This window comes from Leptodactylus fuscus, chromosome 1 (genome assembly GCF_031893055.1).
Source record: "Leptodactylus fuscus isolate aLepFus1 chromosome 1, aLepFus1.hap2, whole genome shotgun sequence".
NCBI lineage: Eukaryota > Metazoa > Chordata > Amphibia > Anura > Leptodactylidae > Leptodactylus > Leptodactylus fuscus.
The window spans coordinates 195075650-195098425 of record NC_134265.1 but is presented as its reverse complement, the minus strand read 5'-3'; the positions used below and the strand labels follow the sequence as shown (position 1 = coordinate 195098425).

The window sequence follows — 22776 nt, the reverse complement described above, 5'->3', positions numbered from 1 at the left end:
TGAGCACTCCTCTGGTGAACAATGGTTTTCCTCATAAAGTCATCTACATTTTAGTCTACGCTGGCCATGAATGTTCAATGACACCAGGTAAAGGACAACTACATTTTCTGGGAATGTTTTGTGTTTTTTTTTTTTTTTTTCAAAGAAAGCTCATTCGAGGGTGAAGGAATTCATGTGCAAGATCTTTAATCCAAGTATTGGATGATAGTTTCAAACATGGCCAACTTCTTTCCAGCTAATAACGGTGTCAGTCAGCTAAAAGTCATCATTCTTTGTAAAATTTCATTCTTTAGTCCAATGTATATGGGCAACTATTTAAAAATCATAAATAGGACTCTCGATCAACTTTGCTTGTCGGCCGAAAAGTAAAGCAACTGTTTTCTGTAACATACTTTGGGTCTTTCCTCTGGGAAGAACTAGGGTTTGCCTTCAACATGAAGTGGTTATTCTCAGCATTTGGGAACTGGGGGTAAGGCTGAAAGGTAGAACAGTGAACATTTAGTTTCCCTGTAGCTTGAGAAGTGTGCAGGGAAAATATAGCATTCATTTTCAAATTCAAAACAACTTCCAGTAGTAAAATAGTTTTCAACAATTTGTACCATAAAGAGAACATGTAACAACACCAGTCTGTTTTCGTAAATACTTGTATTTCCATATAATAACAATTCTGTAGCATGTATTGTCCCTATATTATGCCATTCTTCTATTATTTTTACTAGAAAATTTCAAATAAATTCACAATTATGATTTACCATTGTCCTTGTTAATGGGGTATGTCCTAAACTAGCCATACTAGCAGAGCTCACAGTTCATCTTTAGCTCAATAACACAGTTACCCATACATCCCAACTGTCCTGTATTCTGCGGGACAGTCCCAAATTCAGAGTCGTGTCCCACGGTCCCGGTCGTCGGGAGGTATGTCTTGGATTCAGCTCCTTTGCATCTGGAGGGGAGGCAGAGGAGTTGAATATTGTGGTGAAGCAGGAGCGGAGAACCACTGTTCCCCTCCCTATATGCTCCGGATTCGGAAGGTGTAGCTGTGATGTGATGAAGTTACTAACATCGTGCCTTCAGCTCCCTCAACACTGCGGTACAAGACACATGAGACAGTAGTAGGAGAGCTAGGAGAAGGATCAGTATTTTTTATATTAAACATTGGCAGATGAACAGAGAGGATGTTCAATGGTAGGGGCAGGTAGAGGAGGACATTAAACTTTGAGGATAGATAGAGGGGGCATTAAACTGTGAGGGCAGATGAAGAAGGATATTATACTGTGGACAAATGGAGGGGAACATTAAACTTGGGGGGGGGGTAGCTGGAGGAAAACCTTAAAATGGGGGCAACTTGAGGGGGACATTAAACTGAGGGCAACTGAAGGAGGACATTAAACTGAGGGCAACTGGAGGAGGACATTACACTGGGGGCAGCTGGAGGGCGAGATTAAAGTCTCCTTACAGTTGCTCCCAGTTTAATGTCCCCCTCTAGCTGCCCCATAGTTTAATGTCCCACACCAGCTATCACCACAGTTTAATGTCACTCTCCAGCTACCCCAGTTTAATGTCCCCCTCTATTTGCCCCATAGTTTAATGTCCCCCACCAGCTAACACCACAGTTTAATGTCCCTCTCCAGCTACCCCAGTTTAATGTACCCCTCTAGTTGCCCCCAGGGTCAGCTGGATAGGGACATTAAACTATGGAGCAGCTCTTTAATGGTGACCAAATTTAATGGTGACATTAAATTTGGGCAGCTGGAGGGGTACATTAAACTGTGGGTGCACCAGAATAGAGACTTTATACTGTAGCAGATATAGCACTAACATCTCTTCCAATGGGGAAGTAAGCCAAAATATAAAAGCTCAGCAGCTGTGTAATGGGTATAAAATTCAAAGGGTTGAAAAACAGGAAAGGTGTTTTCTAAAGTTGTGTTGTTCACATCGAAATAGTTTTAGGCTGCGGCCCCACTTTGCGGAAGCGCTGTGTTTTTTTTTGTTGAAGATTTTGATGCATTATTTTAAGCCAAAGCCAGGAGTGGATTGAGCAGGATGGAGAAGTATAAGAACTTCCTATATATTTCCTATTCCTTTTGTAGCCATCCTTGGCTTTGGCTCAAAAAACCTGTAGCAAAATCTGCAACTACATCTAAACAGTCTGTTAATGTATAGCCCTGTTGGTCAAGATTTGACAGCCATATAATTTCCTCCATTCCATGACTTTAATTGGGCCTCAAGGGTTTCTGGTGTTTATGATGGCAATAATAGTGCCGCAGTTTAAACCAAATAATGTAAGTGTACAACCCATCATGTGTACATACCTTCTGAGTCTCAGGGGGCATCTCTGTTGATTTTATAGTCTGTACCGTTACTAAGTCCCACCAGAGCAAGCCATGAGCTATTGTCTCTCTTTTGGTAGGTCCTAAATTACACAGAACAAATTATCATTGTTGATGTAACCTGAATGTATAGACAAAAATGTTCAAATTATGAGTTATGTTACCTGTTATGTAACTGACAATAATTCCAATGATAATCGTGCTAAAGGTACCCACGACACCATAATACAGATAAGACAAAGAGTAGAATTCATCTGCAATAGTTGTCCTGTGCAGGAAAAAAATATACATATATATTTAAATGGAAAAATAAAGTTCACACTAAAACTCAAGTTTTACATTTCTTGTCAATATGGGAAGATGCAAATGAAGACTAAGGCTTATTCCAACGACCAAGTCTTGGCCACACAACTTGATCCATGTGTGTGCTGGATATACCAACCTGAACAGTATGCAGGAAGACGGACTCCTAGCATTATAGTTATCTGTGAAAACTCCCCGCAAAATACTTTCCTGTACTGATTATAGTATGGGTCAGTATTTCACAGGGAAATGACTATACGGCTAGGAGTCCTTCTTCCTTTATACTGGTCATGCTAGTAAATCTGGCACATACAAAAAAAAAAATTAAAGGGATTTTCCCATCCCCGTCTCTTCTTCTCACTTACTGTATTCATTATCAAAGAGTCAAAGCCACTCCCCCCCCTATCTTGCTGAACAAGACACTATATCACAATACTTATTATAATTACTAGAAATCAAATATAAACACAGATCAAATAATATGCACATGAATCTAGAGAACTGACTCGGTGTTATCTGTGTGTTTACATAGAGAAATATCAGACAGGACTTTATCAGGAATCTGCAGTTAGCAGAATGGCACAGCTGTAGATAACAGTGAGAGCAGTGAGTGAAGTCACTTGTCCTGACTTATCACACAGGTCTGGCTCTATGGAAACACTGTGTAAACAGGGAGGAATAATTTCACATAGCAGGAAAACGAAGCAGCATTTCTAAAGCAATATATTTATAAAAAAAACTCTTCAATTTACATAAGCTATTTAAGAACAAAAAACAAACAAAAAACGCAGCGGTAGCGGCTGTTGCCAGGCCCCCTAATGTCCCGGGCCCTGTGGTAGCCGTTACCGCTGCTACCCTGGTAGTTACGCCCCTGCATCTAGGACTTTTCTGCAAAAATGTATAATGAGAAGAGTTCCACCTGGAGTTCCCTGTCTCTGTGCCATGCATTAAAGAGGACCTTTCACCTCCTGGGGCAAATGCGGTGTAATACACCGCTAGAAAGCTGACAGTGCTCTATAAACACCCTTCTGACAGTGAAGAGCTACGGTTCTGGCACCTACAGCTCTTGACCAGAGGCACAGAATGTGAAAGCTGATGGCACACTGAATTCAGCGCACGGTCTGCTTTCTAGCTGTGTATTACACTGCATTTGCCCCAGGAGGTGAAAGGTCCTCTTTAATGTCTCTCTCCATTTACTTGTATGGGAGCTACAAGAATAGCTGAGTAAGAGGTGGGACATTTAGGTTAAGGTCCTACATTGCAAAGCTTTTTATTGCGTTGCATATTTTTGAGCCAAACCAGGAGTGGATTGAGCAGAAGGTAGAAGTATAAGTTCTTCCTATATATTTCACATTTCCTTTTTAGCCATTATTGACTTTAAAAAAGCGCAACAAAAGTTGCAACAACAACAACAACAAATAAAAAAAAGCTGTGTTTCTACAGCTTTTTTTGTGTTGCTTTATGGCATATTCTGTGTATGTGCCATAATGACCCTTTAAACTTGTAGTTTTATACACATCTTTTTATTTAGGATTGAAAATCACTTGAAATTGTACATTTCAGACTTCTTTTCATCATGTAAACTTAGTTTATATTCATAATTACATAATGTAAACTTAAATGGGTTTTCCCATCTCACAGCTTTGCCTGTAGTCTCTTCTTCTCACTTCCTGTATTTCTCCCCACTCCCCCTCTTGCTGAACAGGCCTGAGAAGTCTCACAACAGTTATGCAGATCAGTTAATATGCAGATGCTTGTAGAGAACATACTCAGTGTTAATTGTGTGTTTACATAGAGAGATAACAGACTCCGGTTTATCAGCAAACTGCAATTAGCTGAACGGATTGTCCTGCTAGCAGAGCAATAAGTGACGTCACTTGTCCTATCACACAGGTCTGTGGTTATAGCAATGCTGTGTAAACAATGGGAGGACTAAGTTCACATAGCAGGCAAACAGAGCAGCATTTCTAAAGCAAGATATTTAGGAAAACTCTTCAATTTACATAAGCTATCGGTATAGATAGGATCCTTGAGATGGGACAACCCCTTTAAAGAAGGAATTGTTTTCATCAAGATGTAATTGGCTGTGTAAAAGATGATGCATAACCCAAGCGAGACCAGACTGAAGTCAATGAGGAATCAATGAACTCGGGTACTGCACAGATGAAAATCCGATTAAGAAAAAAAATTACAGTTTTCACAGACAATATGGATGATGGTTGTTTGAAATGCCTTCATTATTTTCATTCTAGGACTGTAAAAAGACTTTTTTGTGGCACTAGCTCACTTAAATTAGAAGAATTGGCCTATGAAAAATATTGGTGGTATAGGTTGTCGATAATGTCCATCCAGCGAGAGCAGTTATAATCCCCACTTAGCTACTTTATCTGTTGGCTCTACTCAACTTTTTTTTGCAGGTGGTCACATGAACAGCTTTTGACAATATTGGTTATCCTTACAGCTGTGTGGAAAAGCCAAGCAGATCCCCACCAATTTATTGTACTGTCTTTCATCACAATCTTTTATAACTGTGCTGTTCCACTGTAACCTCTCACCTTGATAGAGGAGCAGTAATGTTTCTTGGTGGGGGGGCTCCATATATGACACCTTGACTGGAATTATAGATAGGACAATGTTCAGCATATGTTGGCAGCACTCCCATTATTTCTGGAGTTGGTGGATAAAGAGTACCTCCAACTGCTACCCAAAGAGACATAATAAAACCCATAGCGAGGCCTGTGAACACACCCTAAAAAAAAGAAATAAACATAGTAACTATGAAGAAATCCTTACAATCAAAAAAAGAATACAAATATATTTTTTTTTAAACAAGTTATACTGTTGACACTGTAACTAAATAAACTGTGCTTAATATCCTAACAAATCTTAGAGAGTGAGCTAACTGTCAAGTGACCACTGAGGCCAATCAGTGGCCTCAGCTAGCTAAGGCTATGTTCACACAGAGTTTTATGCAGGTGGATTTTCAGTGCAGGTGGATTTTCAGAATCCGCCTGAAAAAAATGCCTCCCAGTCATTTCAGTGGGAGTCAGTAGCAGTTTTTTCCCTCTAGCGGATTTTTTCAGCTAGCAGCTGAAGCAACTTGACCTATCTTTCAGGCAGATTGTGCCTTGAAAACCCCATTGAAGTCTATCGGAGGCAGGAAAAACGCAATGCACAATTTTTAGATGCGGGTGTGAATGTGTGGTTTTTGACGCAACTTTTGCAAAAACTTCCAGCGTTTTTTTTAAAGAAAAGTTTCCAGGTCCATACTGTGTGCTGGAGCAAAAAGAACTGCACCAAAATCGCAAAAAAACACAACAAAAAAACAACTGCAATAAAAACGTGAAATTTCAAAAAAAAGTCCTAATTTCTGAAGCAGATTTTTTTCAGCCTGCAAAAAAACTCTTTGTGAATATACCCAAAGGAAATAAGAGTTCCACCACAAGAAAACATTCTCAGCCTAATTTTTTTTCTAAAAAAAAGGATTATTATTACAACAAAACTACCGTATGCTCGTTGCTTGGGAATGGTGGGGGCTAGAGAAAAAATTCCAATTGTTCTGAAATCAGTGGAGCAATAAATAGATGCTAAGAACTTGCATATATGGGGGTGTTAAAAGGTTCTCGTTAAATTCTTTATTTTTGTTCTTTACATTTACTATTTTTTCTATTACACTTCCCCCACCTACTATAGAGGAATCTGGGATAACATGATCTATTATCCTGCCAGTATTCCATTTTTTTTGCAGATCCCAGATAACAGTGCTGTAAGGGCTAGTTCACATGGGGGCAAGGAGGCGGATTTTGACAGCGGATTTCGCCTCAAAATCCGCCTCCATACAATGGTGGTCTATGGAGACCACTAGCGTTCTTTTTTCTGCTAGAGGCATGTTGCAGTTACCCCTCTGGGCATGGTTGCAGTTACACCTCTTGCAACTGCGATCATTATGGCACTGGATCCAGATACTTTCCAATTTTGTGTTTTATTATTTCCCTCCCCACATTCCAAACGTCATAACTTTTTTTATTCTTCTCTTCGTATGTGGGCTTATTTTTTGTGGGTCATCATAGGGTAAGAATAACACATTACCTAAATATAACCACAGCGACACCAAATTTACATAGTGTTTTGTTATATTGTAATACTTTTACAAAAAATTTTAAAATTTCTTTCTGTCTCATATTGATACCCCTGCCTTTTTTACATTTCCATGTACAATACTGTATAAGGGCTCTTTTTTTAGTGGGGCAAGTTGTATTTTTTTGTATTTTTAAACTTTGGCCAGTTTTGGATACATTGATCCCTCAGCTTGCATTTATATCTACGCTGAAGTCTCCATTATAGACTCCATTGCAGGCTCTGCCAAAAATTGTTGGGGGAAAAAGTTCTGCATGGAGAACTTCAGTTTCAGTTTAAAAAACCATGGACACTTTACATTAGTCAGGGGGTTCCGCCAGGCTCTGTGTAACCACTATTGTAGAGGTCTCCCTCTAGAGACGGTGTTAGTGTGAACCCAACGTAATTTGTTTATAGTAATTTAGTTTATTCATTTTAAATGTAATCTAGGGAAATGGGGTGGTTTAACCCATTAGTGACCAATGTATAGACTTTCTAAGCCACTAATGAACCTTATTCTGATGTAATTCATTTTTTATTTCAGTTCTATTAAAATTAAATTTAAAAAATTAAAATAAAGTTATTAGGTGTCAAGCAGGAGCAGACAAGGGATGTGATTTAGAGCTCTGACACTGTCCAATCAGAGGTAGACAATCTCATTAGGCTCAGAATCACGTCCATTTGTGGCCAAACACCAGGGGCATGACTTGAGGAGATGTAGAAGGTGCAGTCGCACCAGGGCACAGGAGTCTTAGGGGGCCCATAAGCACTGGCATCAGATTGCAGCTTCCACCTGGCCAATAAACCATGGAGACCCACAGATTACCCTAACCACACGAAGGTAGATTAAACTCCTTAGCACCCATAACCATCACTATCAAGAATTCGCTGTAGGGATAAGGTAGGGGGCCCTGGACAAAAGATTGCACCGGGGCCCACAAGACTTTAGTTATGCCCACCATTGCCAAACACCACCCACTTGACATTAGAAAACCTAATAATAATATTAAGACCCTTAACTGCCTGCACTGATTTCTCATGAACAGTAGGAGGTAAAGAAAAAATACCAACTGTTCTGGAACTGGTGAACCAAATCCTACTAAATAATACAAAAAGCTGGTGATGGTGGAGGTAATGAAAGAAAGTAGACAGAAGAACCTACATGACAAACAATTTCTGTCATATATATGCATCAGCCTGCCAACTAGGTCTGCTGTCATATGCATTTATGCATAAAGAAAAAAAGGCAAGACAGCACCAACCAAGGTGAGGGATTCCCCAAGATGCAGAACAGCGACCCTATCTCCTACCCTGGGTATGTACTCAGCAATAAAAAAAAAAGTCATTTACCACCATTTTCTAAATGATAGACTAGTTGTAATTGTAATTCAGACCATTACTTATCCGAACCATACAGGGGCCTTTTATCTCATTGAAAAAGGCCCCTGCATGGGCTAATACATGGTCTATGGTCTGGACTCCAATACACTGAAGATTTTTTTCTTCCTATATATACACATAGATATTTTTCCACTATGCCTCTGTAATAACAGTACAATATAGACATACAGGGGTGTTGCATGAAGATGTGAACATTCCCAATATAAAAGCCCCAAGTAAAGGGCCACTGATCACTCCCATCACTGTAAATGAGCCCTGTATAAGAGACAAAGAAGAATTCACAGTTAGGGTCACGATATGAATGTTTTGAGATTTGTACTATGCTATACCATCAGTTTAGTATACAATACCTGTAGCACTCCACCTCCTAGTAGTGATGATAAAGCAGCTACTATAATACACGAGCACCCATAGAACAGAGCTAAGAAAAAAAAACACAAGATCAGTCTTTCATATTCACAGGCTGGGTAAGCTTGTTACAATGCAAGTGGATTTACTCTAAACTTTAGCACTATCACGGTTGTTTAATCAGAAAGCTTTGCTTTCCCAGCGAGCATGGCATTTTTTTCCCCTCGGTCTACACTGCTTGTATTGTGAATATTTTTTGCTCAATTTATTAGGAACAAAATGTTCCCAGTGTTCGTGTTAAGAGGATTACATTTATATCAAATGTAGAATAATATTACTCAGTTAACAAAAAATCATTCAGAATAACTAAGTTGAATCAGATCAGAACCCTTATCCATAAACTAAACAACCAGGGTCTTAGAAGCTCTTTGCCGCTACACTTGAGAACTAACTATTACGCATCCCCCACAGCGGACATAGTTGCATAGTGGACAACCAGGGATTACAGCCCATTCCTACACATAAGGGTTTTCCTTGCAGCATATGTCCATGAATACTAGAAATAATGCAGACCATATGAGTAACTCCTAATTGACGGATATTAATTATGCCTGTCCAAATCTGCAAGCATAAATTATCATGGGGACACAATGGTATGACTAGTAAATAGCATGGGTACAACTTCTCTAACACACAGCCAATGTCCTGCTGCAACAGATGGGATCCAAATTAACTCCAATCCTAGACATTTAGTCCCTTAGATATCCTTGTCGCTAGAGACTCTGGAATGGGCTTCCTCTATTGGTCCATCAGTGGCCCGCTACGTGATCATGGGGTGCTGAATAGTATTAAGTAATAGTCAAAACAAGCCTAACAAAGGCGTTTTCCTCCGCAGACTTTCTGATACCATTATATCTACGGGAAAGCCGCCGGCGTTGCCATATATATAATTGACATGCTGCGATTTCCGAAACTGCATCGGTTTTGGGAATTGCAGCGTGTCCACGCTGCAGTTTTTACTGCAAGGCGGGCATGGGATTCCGTTCTGGAGAATCCGTTATCTCCTGTTGTTGTTGTTGACCAGCAATCGGTCCTCAGTGACGACGATGATGAGACACAGTTGCCATCAGGGCAGCCTGTTGCCATCGTCGGTGTGCAAGAGGTGGAGGAGCCGTCAGAGGAATTGGAAGAGGAGGTGGTGGGCGACGAGGACACTGACCCGACCTGGACAGGGTGGATGTCAAGCGGGAAGAGCAGCACCAAAGAGGGTGGCTAGAGACACAGGCATGTCCAGAGGCAGAGGACACAGCCAGCAGGGCCAAAAATGTTCCCTCTCGTAGCCAGCCTAGAAAAACTCCCACATTGAGGCCACGGTCTTTGGTGGTGTGGAATTTTTTTTAATGTATGTGCGGCGGACAAATATAGTGCGATTTGCACATTCTGCAACTCAAAACTGAGTAGGGGCTCTGGAAAGAGCAATCTTATGACCACTGCCATGCACCGTCATTTGGAAGGCAAGCACTGGGCTCAGTGGCAGAGAGCAAACGCAGGACAATCGTCGTCCAGTGTTGCCGCCACTGCCTCTCCCACTCTTGCCAGTGCTGGAGCTGCAGTCCAGACCAGCAGCCAGGAAACCTCCACATCTGCCTCCACCCTTTTCCTGCCTTAGCTCCTTCTCCTGCCTTAGCTCAGCCTTCTCCTACCTTAGCTCCTTCTCCTGCACCATCATGCGCCTCTTCACAGCAACCCATCATCTCCCAGACTTTTGAGCACAGGCAAAAATAAAGCGCTACCCACCCCCATGCACAAGCCTTAAATGCGCACATCTCTCAACTCCTGGCCCAGGAGATGTTGCCATTCCGGTTTGTGGAAACTCAGGCCTTCCGTGACCTGATGGCAAGTGCGGCACCTCGCTATGCTGTCCCCAGCCGTCACTACTTCTCCCTCTGTGCCGTCCCCGCCTTGCACCACCACGTGTTGCGCAACATCAGGCGGGCCCTAAGTTCCGCGATTTTCACAAAGGTCCACTTGACCACCGACGTGTGGACAAGTACATGCGGACAGGGACTCTACATTTCATTGACGGCACACTGGATGAATGTAATTGAGGTTGGGACCCGGTCACAAACTGGGGCGGTTTACCTCATTTCCCCGCTCCAACATTCCTGGCAGAGGATCTAAATCACCACCCTCCTTCTCCGCCATCACATCGACCCAAACTACCTGCTGGAAACGCTTAAGCACTGGCGTGGGGAGACGTCAGCAGGCTGTGCTGAAGCTCATCAACTTGGGGGACAGACAGCACACTGCCTCCGAGGTGAGGGATGCCCTCCTTGATGAGACGTTGACATGGTTTTCACCGCTGCACCTGGGCCCAGGCATGGTCGTGTGTGATAACGGCCGGAACCTGGTAGCAGCTCTGGAGCTTGCCAACCTCCAACATGTTCCATGCCTGGCCCATGTGTTCAATTTAGTGGTGCAATGGTTTTTAAAAACGTACCCCAATTTACCCGAGCTACTGGTGAAAGTGCGGCGCTTGTGCGTCCACTTTCTCAAGTCTACAGTAGCCGCTGCTAGCCTCCGAAGCCACCAGTAACGCTTCCATTTGCCAGAACACCGGCTGATGTGCGACATCCCCACACGCTGGAACTCGATATACCAGATGTTGAGTAGAGTGTGTGAGCAACAGAGACCCTTGATGGAGTACCATCTCCAAAACCCAAGGGTTCCTCAGAGTAAGCTCCCGCAGTTTCTGCACCATGAGTGGCCATGGATGGCAGATTTATGCGAGAGTGTGTGAGTCTTGAGGAGTCAACCATGAGGGTCAGCTGTAATGACGCAATCGTGAGTGTCACAATCCCGCTCCTGTGTGTGATGCGAGAATCCCCCATCGCCATCAGGGATAACACATTGTATGCTGAAGAGTCGGGCATAGGAGCTGAACCATCCCAGCAGGATAGTCAGGTCACACTCCTGTCTGCTTCACAGCGTATATTGAGGGGGGAAGAGGAGGAGGATGACTAAGTGGAAGATCTCATTGTCACTCAGGAGGCTAGCGGGGAAGTTCAGTGTGTCCCATTGCTGCAGCGCGGTTGGGGCAAAATGGAGGAGGAGAAAGAGGAGGAAATGGAGAGTGACCATTCCAGTGGAGGCAGCCAAGTTATGCCAAGTAACACTCTGGCACACATGGCTGAATACATGTTGGAGTGCTTTTCAACTGAAAACGCATTGTCAAAATCCTGGAGAGCAACGAATACTGGATTTTTGCAATCCTCGACCCCCGGTATAAAAATAATATTTCTAATTTTATTCCGGTAGAGGGGAGGGCCAGTCGCATCAGTGATTGCCACAAGCAACTGGTGCAGTATATGATGGAGAAGTTTCCATCAACTCTCGTTGGCGGCAGAGAGCAGAGTTGCTCCAACAGGCTAACAACTGCCACCCGGTCCACACCCGGCCGGGGCACACTCTCCAAGGTCTGGGACATGTTAATGGCACCCACTCGCCAAACTACCTCCACTGAGGGCCTAGTGTCACCAGGAGGGACAAGTATAGGTGCATGTTGCGGGAGTACCTGGCTGACCCCAGCCCTGTCCTCTCCGATCCCTCTGCGCCCTATACTTATTGGGTCTCCAAGTTGGATTTGTGGCTGGAACTTGCGCTGTACGCATTGGAGGTCCTTTCCTGCCCTGCCGCCAGCGTGCTATCGGAAAGGGTCTTCAGCGCAGCCGGTGGCATAATTACGGATAAGCGCAGCCGGCTGTCAGCTGACAGTGCTGACATGCTGACGCTGATCAAAATTAACAGCCACTGGATAGACCCATCATTTTCATGTCCACCAGTGTCAAGCACCATGACATGAAGTTTCATGTGTGTGCTCACCCTCTACAATTCCTCCTCATACTACTCCTCCACCATCAGCGTTGCACAATTCTGCACCTACTAGTCTCAATCCACCCTGATTCCCCCCAACTCTGCTGGTTAGAGTCTCAGTCCACCCCGATTCCCCCAAACTCTGCTAGTTAGAGGCTCTACTCACTCCAAGGGCCAAAAACACTGCCGATGCAAGGGTCTACTCACTCCAAGGGCCAAAAACACTGCCGCTGCAAGAGTCTACTCACTGAAAGGCCCAAAAACACTGCCGGTGCAAGGCTCTACTCACTCCAAGGGCCAAAAACACTGCCGGTGCAAGGCTCTACTCACTCCAAGGGCCAAAAACAATGCTTTTTAAAGGCTCTACTCACTCCAAGGGCCAAAAAACAATGCTTTTTAAAGGCTCTACTCACTCCAAGGGCCAAAAACACTGCCAGTGCAAGGCTCTACTCACTCCAAGGGCCAAAAACACTGCCGGTGCAAGGTTCTACTCACTCCAAGAGCCCAAAACTAAATCTCTGCAGTTTACAAGCTCAACTCACCCAAAGGACCAAAAATCTCTGCTGGTGCAAGGCTGAACTAAGTTAAAGGGCCTAAAACTCTGCAGGTAAAAGGCTGAAGTCAACTGAAGGGCCTCAATCTCTGCTGGTAGCTCAGCTTAAGGGCCTCTAACTTAATTTGGTAGGGCTCATGTTAAGGGCCAGAAAAGTGAATTTTTGAAGGTCTCACCACATCACACACACACATAAACAATGACAGTTAAGGGTGGGGGCTTTTGGATTTCCCATTGTCTATTCCATCTGTGGTTGTCATGGGCAACGTGATTTAATGGGGTGCTTGTTAATGTTTCTTTAGCTTTAAATTTGGGTTTCTGTCCATCCAATTGGGGAGGAAAGAAGGTTTCCAGGTATTTTTTCCACTTTCATAGTGGTTTTTTTGAATGTGGAAAGTTTGTAGTTGATAGGCTGTGATGGTGGAGTAAAACTGTGACTTGGGCTTGTTAGATGCCCCCAGACATGCTTCCCCTGTTGTCCCAGTTGCATTGCAGAGGTGTTGGCATCATTTCCTGGGGTGTCATAGTGGACTTGGTGACCCTCCTGAGTCGAATGGGGGGTTCCCCTGAAACGAAGCATTTTTCCCCATAGACTATAATAGGGTTCGATATTCGATCGAATAGTCGAATATTGAGCGGCTATTCGAAACGAATATCGAATATTTAATTGTTCGCTCATCTCTATATATAATCATATTTATGCTCACCATAACTATATGCATGTCTTGATCTTGTGAAAATACTTAAAAATATGTGAGGAAGTGTAAGAAGTAGCCTAAAAGGGAAAGTATATTTGTAATTGTTTTATATCACACCTATTATAATTGTGATACACATGGATGGGAGGAAAGACAATTTTGCCTCCTAAATATATATATATATATATATATATATATATATATATATATATATATATATATATATATATACTAGCTGGTACCCGCGACTTCGTCTGCGGTGATTGTAGAAGTGGGTATATACAGGCACGGGTAAGGTTTTTGTACTGTGTATAAGGGATGGGATATGAAATGTAAGTTTTTATCTTGTTTTTGCTGTAATTCAGAGAATACGTGAGACTTTTGTGTTGAAGTTAATTTGTATTTCAGCTGCTATACGGTGTCGTGAGAAACTTTACATAGTGACTTTGGGACAGAAGTATTTTAAGTTAACCCTTTCCCGCCGATGGCATTTTTTGATTTGACTCCCCTCCTTCCAAACCCCATAACTTTTTTATTTCTCCGCTCCCAGAGCCATATGAGGTCTTAATTTTTCCTGGGACAAATTTTTCTTCCTGATGCCACCATTATTTATTCTATATCATGTACTGGGAAGCAGGGAAAAATTCAGAATGGGGTGGATTTGAAGAAAAAATGCATTTCTGCGATTTTCTTACGGGCTTTGGTTTTACGGCGTTCACTGTGCAACCAAAATGACCTGTCCCCTGTATTCCGTGTTTCGTTACGATTCCGGGGATACCAAATTTATATGGTTTCATTTACATTTTGACCCCTTAAAAAAAATCCAAAACTGTGTTAAAAATTTTTTTTTTTGAAAAGTCGCCATAGTCCGACAGCTGTAACTTTTTTATACGTGCGTGTATGGGGATGTATAGGGCGTCTTTTTTTGCGGGGCTGGGTGTACTTTGTAGTTCTACCATTTTCGGGAAATGTTATTGCTTTGATCACTTTTTATTCAAATTTTTATCAGGCTCAAAACAGTGAAAAAATGGCGGTTTGGCACTTTTGACCATTTTTCCCGCTACGGCGTTTACCAAACAGGAAAAATATTTGTATAGCTTTGTAGAGCGGGCGATTTCGGACGCGGGGATACCTAACATGTATGTGTTTCACGGTATTTAACTACTTTTATATGTGTTCTAGGGAAAGGGGGGTGATCTGAATTTTTAATCCTTTTTTAAAAAAAATTTATATTTTTTTTACTTTTTTAAAACTTTTTTTTTTTGGATTTATTAGACCACCTAGGGGTATTGACATGGGTGGGCGGTGTCGCGGATTGTCAGAGCGGTGGGGGTCGGCAAACATGGCTGCTCCGAAGCGTTAAAGAGAGCCTCCTGGAGTATCGTTAAGGTGAGGGGTAAAGTATCTGTATATGTGATTGTGTGGGGTTAGGGGCGAGGCTGTAGAGGGCAATATGAATTTTGGGGCTTGCTATGGTCCAAAGTGTGTGAGATTGCAGAGATGGTGGTGTGAGTTTGGGTTTTGTGGGGGTCCTGGCACAAACGTATGCGCGCTATTGTGACGAAAAGTAGCCTATTGCGCAATTGGGTGTATTAGCTATGTTTGTGGAAAATTTCAGCCAAATCGGTGGAGCGGGTTTTGCGTGATTGAGGAACAAACATCCGAACATCCAAAACTCACAAACCCACAAACTTTCACATTTATAATATTAATAGGATATATATATATATATATATATATATATATATATATATATATATATATATATATATATATATATATATAAAAAATATAATATATATATATATTAGAGATGAGCGAACAGTGTTCTATCGAACTCATGTTCAGTCGGATATTAGGCTGTTCGGCATGTTCGAATCGAATCGAACACCGCGTGGTAAAGTGCGCCATTACTCGATTCCCCTCCCACCTTCCCTGGCGCCTTTTTTGCTCCAATAACAGCGCAGGGTAGGTGGGACAGGAACTACGACACCGGTGACGTTGAAAAAAGTAGGCAAAACCCATTGGCTGCCGAAAACATGTGACCTCTAATTTAAAAGAACAGCGACGCCCAGGTTCGCGTCATTCTGAGCTTGCAATTCACCGGGGACGGAGGTTTCCGTCCAGTTAGCTAGGGCTTAGATTCTGGGTAGGCAGGGACAGGCTAGGATAGGAAGGAGAAGACAACCACAACAGCTCTTATAAGAGCTAAATTCCAGGGAGAAGCTTGTCAGTGTAACGTGGCACTGATGGGCTCAATCGCCGCAACCCAGCTTTCCCAGGATCCTGAATGGAATACACTGACAGTGTATTCCCGTATACCCGATATATACCCCCGATACCCGTTCCAACGGGGTGCCACCCCACCTTCACCCCAGAAATACACTGCAAGTCCCCTAGCAATAGAATTGGGGCTATATACACCCACTATTTTTGCTACTGCCATATAGTGCCATTGTCTGACTGGGAATTCAAAGAATATATTGGGGTTGCGTGCACCCACAATTTTTGCTACTGGTATATAGTGCCATTGTCTGACTGGGAATTCAAAGAATATATTGGGGTTATAAATACCCTCATTTCTTGCTACTGGTATATAGTGCCATTGTCTGACTGGGAATTCAAAGAATATATTGGGGTTACAAATACCCTCATTTCTTGCTACTGCCATATAGTGCCAGTTTCTGACTGGTAATTCAAAGAATATATTGGGGTTATAAATACCCTCATTTCTTGCTACTGGTATATAGTGCCATTGTCTGACTGGGAATTCAAAGAATATATTGGGGTTACAAATACCCTCATTTCTTGCTACTGCCATATAGTGCCAGTTTCTGACTGGTAATTCAAAGAATATATTGGGGTTACGTGCACCCACAATTTTTGCTACTGGTATATAGTGCCATTGTCTGACTGGGAATTCAAAGAATATATTGGGGTTACAAATACCCTCATTTCTTGCTACTGCCATATAGTGCCAGTTTCTGACTGGTAATTCAAAGAATATATTGGGGTTACGTGCACCCACAATTTTTGCTACTGGTATATAGTGCCATTGTCTGACTGGGAATTCAAAGAATATATTGGGGTTACAAATACCCTCATTTCTTGCTACTGCCATATAGTGCCAGTTTCTGACTGGTAATTCAAAGAATATATTGGGGTTACGTGCACCCACAATTTTTGCTACTGGTATATAGTGCCATTGTCTGACTGGGAATTCAAAGAATATATTGGGGTTACAAATACCCTCATTTCTTGCTACTGGTATATAGTGCCATTGTCTGACTGGGAATTCAAAGAATATATTGGGGTTACAAATACCCTCATTTCTTGCTACTGGTATATAGTGCCATTGTCTGACTGGGAATTCAAAGAATATATTGGGGTTACAAATACCCTCATTTCTTGCTACTGCCATATAGTGCCAGTTTCTGACTGGTAATTCAAAGAATATATTGGGGTTACGTGCACCCACAATTTTTGCTACTGGTATATAGTGCCATTGTCTGACTGGGAATTCAAAGAATATATTGGGGTTACAAATACCCTCATTTCTTGCTACTGGTATATAGTGCCATTGTCTGACTGGGAATTCAAAGAATATATTGGGGTTACAAATACCCTCATTTCTTGCTACTGGTATATAGTGCCATTGTCTGACTGGGAATTCAAAGAATATATTGGGGTTACGTGCACCCACAATTTTTGCTACTGGTATATAGTGCCAATTTCTAACTGGGAATTCAAAATGCGCAAGGCTCCCGGAAAGGGACGAGGCCGTGGGCGAGGTCGGGGGAATGGTTCTGGGGAGCAAGGTAGCAGTGAAGCCACAGGGCGTCCCGTGCCTACTCCTGTGGGGCAGCAAGCATTGCGCCACTCCACAGTGCCAGGGTTGGTTGCCACATTAACTAAACTGCAGGGTACAAACCTTAGTAGGCCCGAGAACCAGGAACAGGTCTTGCAATGGCTGTCAGAGAACGCTTACAGCACATTGTCCAGCAGCCAGTCAGACTCTGCCTCCTCTCCTCCTATTACCCAACAGTCTTGTCCTCCTTCCTCCCAAAATTCCCAAGCTTCACAGAACAATAACCCCAACTGTCCCTGCTCCCCAGAGCTGTTCTCCGCTCCTTTCATTGTCCCTCAACCTGCCTCTCCACGTCACGATTCCACGAACCTAACAGAGGAGCATCTGTGTCCAGATGCTCAAACACTAGAGTCTCCTCCATCTCCGTTCGATTTGGTGGTGGATGACCAGCAACCCACCCTCATCGACGATGATGTGACGCAGTTGCCGTCAGGGCATCCAGTTGACCGGCGCATTGTGCGGGAGGAGGAGATGAGACAGGAGTTGGAAGAGGAAGTGGTGGATGATGAGGACACTGACCCGACCTGGACAGGGGGGATGTCAAGCGGGGAAAGTAGTGTGGATGTTGAGGCAGGTGCAGCACCAAAAAGGGTAGCTAGAGGCAGAGGCAGAGGTCAGCAGCTTAGGCGAAGCCAGGCCACACCCGGAATCTCCCAAGATGTTCCAGTTCGTACCCAGCCCCGAAAAACTCCCACCTCGAGGGCACGTTTCTCGAAGGTGTGGAGTTTTTTCAAGGAATGCGCCGAGGACAGATATAGTGTTGTCTGCACAATTTGCCTCTCGAAATTGATTAGGGGCTCTGAGAAGAGCAACCTGTCCACCACTTCAATGCGCCGTCATTTGGAATCCAAGCACTGGAATCAGTGGCAGGCAGCAACGGCAGGACAAAGGCCGCCTGCCGTTCACGCCACTGCCACTGCCTCTGCCTCTGCCACTGCCACTGCTGACTGTGCTGGCGATGCACTCCAGAGGACAAGCCAGGACACCACTTCATCTGCCTCCGCCACTTTGTTGACTTCTCCCTCATCCTCCCCTGTTCCTGTCTTATCTCCTTCTCCTGCACCATCAAAGGCACCATCAGGCGCTTCTTTACAACAACCCACCATCTCTCAGACATTGGAGCGGCGGCAGAAATACACTGCTAACCACCCACACGCGCAAGCCTTGAACGCCAACATCGCTAAACTGCTGGCCCAGGAGATGTTGGCGTTCCGGCTTGTTGAAACTCCCGCCTTCCTGGACCTGATGGCAACTGCGGCACCTCGCTATGCCGTCCCTAGCCGTCACTACTTCTCCCGGTGTGCCGTCCCCGCCTTGCACCAGCACGTGTCACTCAACATCAGGCGGGCCCTTAGTTCCGCGCTTTGCACAAAGGTCCACTTGACCACCGACGCGTGGACAAGTGCATGCGGACAGGGACGCTACATTTCACTGACGGCACACTGGGTGAATGTAGTTGAGGCTGGGACTGCTTCCCAAACTGGCCCGGTGTACCTCGTCTCCCCGCCTAACATTCCTGGCAGGGACACGAGAAGAACACCCCCCTCCTACTCCTCCTCTACCGCCTCCTCCTCCGCCACCGCCTCCTCCTCTGCCACCGCCTCCTCCTCCGCTGTTAGATTGACCCCAGCTACGAGTTGGAAACGTTGCAGCACTGGCGTTGGTAGACGTCAGCAGGCTGTGCTGAAGCTGATCAGCTTGGGGGACAGACAGCACACTGCCTCCGAGGTGAGGGATGCCCTCCTCGATGAGACGGCAATATGGTTTGAGCCGCTGCACCTGGGCCCAGGCATGGTCGTTTGTGATAACGGCCGGAACCTGGTAGCAGCTCTGGAGCTTGCCGGACTCCAACATGTTCCATGCCTGGCCCACGTCTTCAACCTAGTGGTGCAACGTTTCCTAAAGAGCTACCCCAATGTTCCAGAGCTACTGGTGAAAGTGCGGCGCATGTGCGCCCACTTTCGCAAGTCGACAGTAGCCGCTGCTAGCTTAAAATCTCTCCAGCAACGCCTGCATGTGCCACAACAGCGGCTTTTGTGCGACGTCCCCACACGCTGGAACTCAACGTTTCAGATGTTGAATAGAGTGGTTGAGCAGCAGAGACCTTTGATGGAATACCAGCTACAAAACCCTAGGGTGCCACAAAGTCAGCTGCCTCAGTTTCACATCCATGAGTGGCCATGGATGAGAGACCTTTGTGACATCCTACGGGTCTTTGAGGAGTCCACAAGGAGGGTGAGCTCTGAGGATGCGATGGTGAGCCTTACAATCCCGCTCTTGTGTGTTCTGAGAGAATCCCTGATTGACATCAGGGATAACTCAGATCACACAGAGGAGTTAGGGATAGCATCCGATCCGTCACAGCTGGAGAGTAGGTCCACACATCTGTCCGCTTCACTGCGTTTAATGGAGGAGGAGGAGGAGGAGGAAGAAGAGTTGTCCGATGATGTGATGGTGATACAGGAGGCTTCCGGGCAACTTCGAATCGTCCCATTGTTGCAGCGCGGATGGGTAGACATGGAGGATGAGGAGGAAATGGAGATTGAACTTTACGGTGGGGCCAGAGGAGTCATGCCAACTAACACTGTGGCAGACATGGCTGAGTTCATGTTGGGGTGCTTTACAACCGACAAGCGTATTGTCAAAATCATGGAGGACAACCAGTACTGGATCTTTGCTATCCTTGACCCCCGGTATAAAAACAACATCTCGTCTTTTATTCCGGTAGAGGGGAGGGCCAATTGCATCAATGCTTGCCACAGGCAATTGGTGCAGAATATGATGGAGATGTTTCCAGCATGTGACGTTGGCGGCAGGGAGGGCAGTTCCTCCAGTAGGCAACCAAGTTCTCACCGGTCCACACAAACGAGGGGCACACTGTCTAAGGTCTGGGACACCTTGATGGCACCCCCTCGCCAAAGTGCCGCCACGGAGGGTCCTAGTGTCACCAGGCGTGAGAAGTATAGGCGCATGTTGCGGGAATACCTTTCCGACCACAGCCCTGTCCTCTCCGACCCCTCTGCGCCCTACACGTATTGGGTGTCGAAGTTGGACCTGTGGCTTGAACTTGCCCTATATGCCTTGGAGGTGCTGTCCTGTCCTGCCGCCAGCATCCTATCTGAGAGGGTGTGAGGAAGAGGGGTACATGGGTGTGCAGGCTGTGTGTGAGAAAGTCTACACCCGCATTCCTTCCTTTCTCACATACAGCCTGCACATGCACACCTATATACCCCTCCTACTCAGAGTATTCACCCCCCATTCTGCCCTATGTGAGCAAGAGGGGTACATGGGCATGCAGGCTGTGTGTGAGCAAAGAGGGTGACCTGGGGGCGCAAGCTGTGTGTGAGAAAGAAGGGGGAATGGGGGTGCAAGCTGTGGTTGAGCAAGAATGTGGTGGAATGGTTCCCCCTCCAGATCACCCTCTTGCTCGCACACAGCTTGCAACCCCTTTTCCCCTCTTGCTTATACACACACTGCACCCCACGTCACCCTCTTTTTCACAAACAGCCTGCACGTCCATGTACCCCTCCTGGAGGGGGCCCCATGTCAAAAGTTCGCCACGGGGCCCCACCATTCCTAGTTACGCCACTGTGTGTGTACATTAACCCCCAAATGTAAAGCACCATGGAATTAATGGTGCTATATAAATAAACAATAATAATAATAATAATAATGATATATACCCCCACCGCCCAGCATGTCTTGCGGATAGGGGATAACTTGTGACTAGAATACCTCTCTTAGATCTTCAACATTTCATAAAATCTATGAAATAGAATACACAATATAAAATACTCACAAAGTCCCTTTGAAATGTATATTAATTTTTTCATAGAAATGTGTGGCATTCTTGGCTTAATGAGGTCTTCAACTGTTACAGCAGCCATGGCATTAATGCTTGTAGATGCTGTGCTGTAAGCATAAAAAGCGTGAATATGGTGAGGGATACAATTTCGAATCATACAGAAAATGCTCTAGGTTTTATGGTATATATATATATATATATATGAATCATTGTACCTGAGTGTCCCACTATATGCACAAGCAAGGAAAAGTCCTGGGAACCCTGGATAGTATTCAAATATCTCCAACACCAGGTATGGAATGTACTAGAAGAAAACAGTAATTCATCGGCTGGGTTTTTCCAGATCTAAATCATTGCTACTGCTTAAAAGCCACGTTGGCTTATCAATGTCACTTGGCTTAGTTTATTAGAGAGAGTTGACAATGGTCCTGCACACCCTCAGACGACTGGCATGGCACAATGTTGCAGGTTTCTCCAACCCCATATCAGTCTGTGGTAGACCATGGCGCACACTATAGAGTTGCAAATATATCAGTTCATGCAAATATATGTGGTTCATATTAAATGATCATCCACCAGTATATAAATATTGTAAAATAAATTATATCCACAAGAAAAGGTTTTTTTAGCACAGATTTTTTCAGCCTAGGTAAGACTTTTCTCGAGCCCAATCTGTTGGCACAACGTGATGAAGTAGATACGGTGGACACTGGTGCGGTGGGGTAAAGTATACCATCCTGCAAAGAGCCTGTGACACCAATTTGGTCTCTACCATATCTACTTCACCACTCCATTCCTTGTTGGTCCTTTCTTATATGCAGATTTTTTTAGGAGCAATTACTGGTAAGAGTTACGTATAGTTAAAGGTGTTGTCCAATTTCAGCAATAAATGCTCAATCTCTGCTTACTGATATTCATTGCTTACTTCCAGAGGCTAAAAATCAGTCCATGGTCATATGATATATATACGGTCCATGGTCATGTGATATACATATGGTCCAAGGTCATGTGATGGATACACAGATGCACAACTCATTAGTCACAGCACAGAGATCAGACATCTGCCTGGTAACGATGGGATTATCCAGAATCCCATCCAGTTTGCAGGTAGTCAGCGCCGCACCTCCCATGAGGCGACCTGAAGCGAGCGCTTCAGGCGGCGCTATGTCAGGACCCCAGGGAGGGCGGCATTTTTGATTATCTAAGCTAGTCCAGGTCAAGCTGTCCTGGACTGGCTTAGCACCGAGCGGTGGATTGGGGAGGCCACTGAAGCAGCGCTTCTCCAGCAGCTTCCCCTCACGCTCAGGCAGAGAGCAGGTCCTATCCGTGCCTGCTCTCTGCCTGCAAACGGCATTAAGACCCGCCCCCTTCACTCTGCCCTGCCCCTTTGCTTGGTCACGCCCCTTCACTCCACCCCCTCCTCGGGCGGCGAAAGGGGTAGGTTCACCCCTGCAGGTAGTGTAGTAATAAAATTTGGTCAA

The 22776-nt window shown here is 44.6% G+C and overlaps 1 protein-coding gene across 1 annotated transcript in view; it reads right to left on the bottom strand.

Moving 5' to 3' along the window:
* Positions 1-255: 255 nt before the first annotated feature.
* The window catches only part of SLC5A5 (solute carrier family 5 member 5), a 42902-nt gene continuing 20381 nt past the window's right edge, over positions 256-22776 (bottom strand). The window contains exons 9-16 of the mRNA XM_075281303.1: positions 21511-21599; positions 21290-21402; positions 8501-8571; positions 8319-8405; positions 5189-5382; positions 2495-2598; positions 2313-2413; positions 256-475 (exon numbers count right to left, since the gene is read on the bottom strand). Of these exons, the coding sequence (XP_075137404.1) occupies positions 323-475; positions 2313-2413; positions 2495-2598; positions 5189-5382; positions 8319-8405; positions 8501-8571; positions 21290-21402; positions 21511-21599 (912 nt within the window). The 3' untranslated portion in view covers positions 256-322. The remainder of the gene's footprint in view (positions 476-2312; positions 2414-2494; positions 2599-5188; positions 5383-8318; positions 8406-8500; positions 8572-21289; positions 21403-21510; positions 21600-22776) is intronic.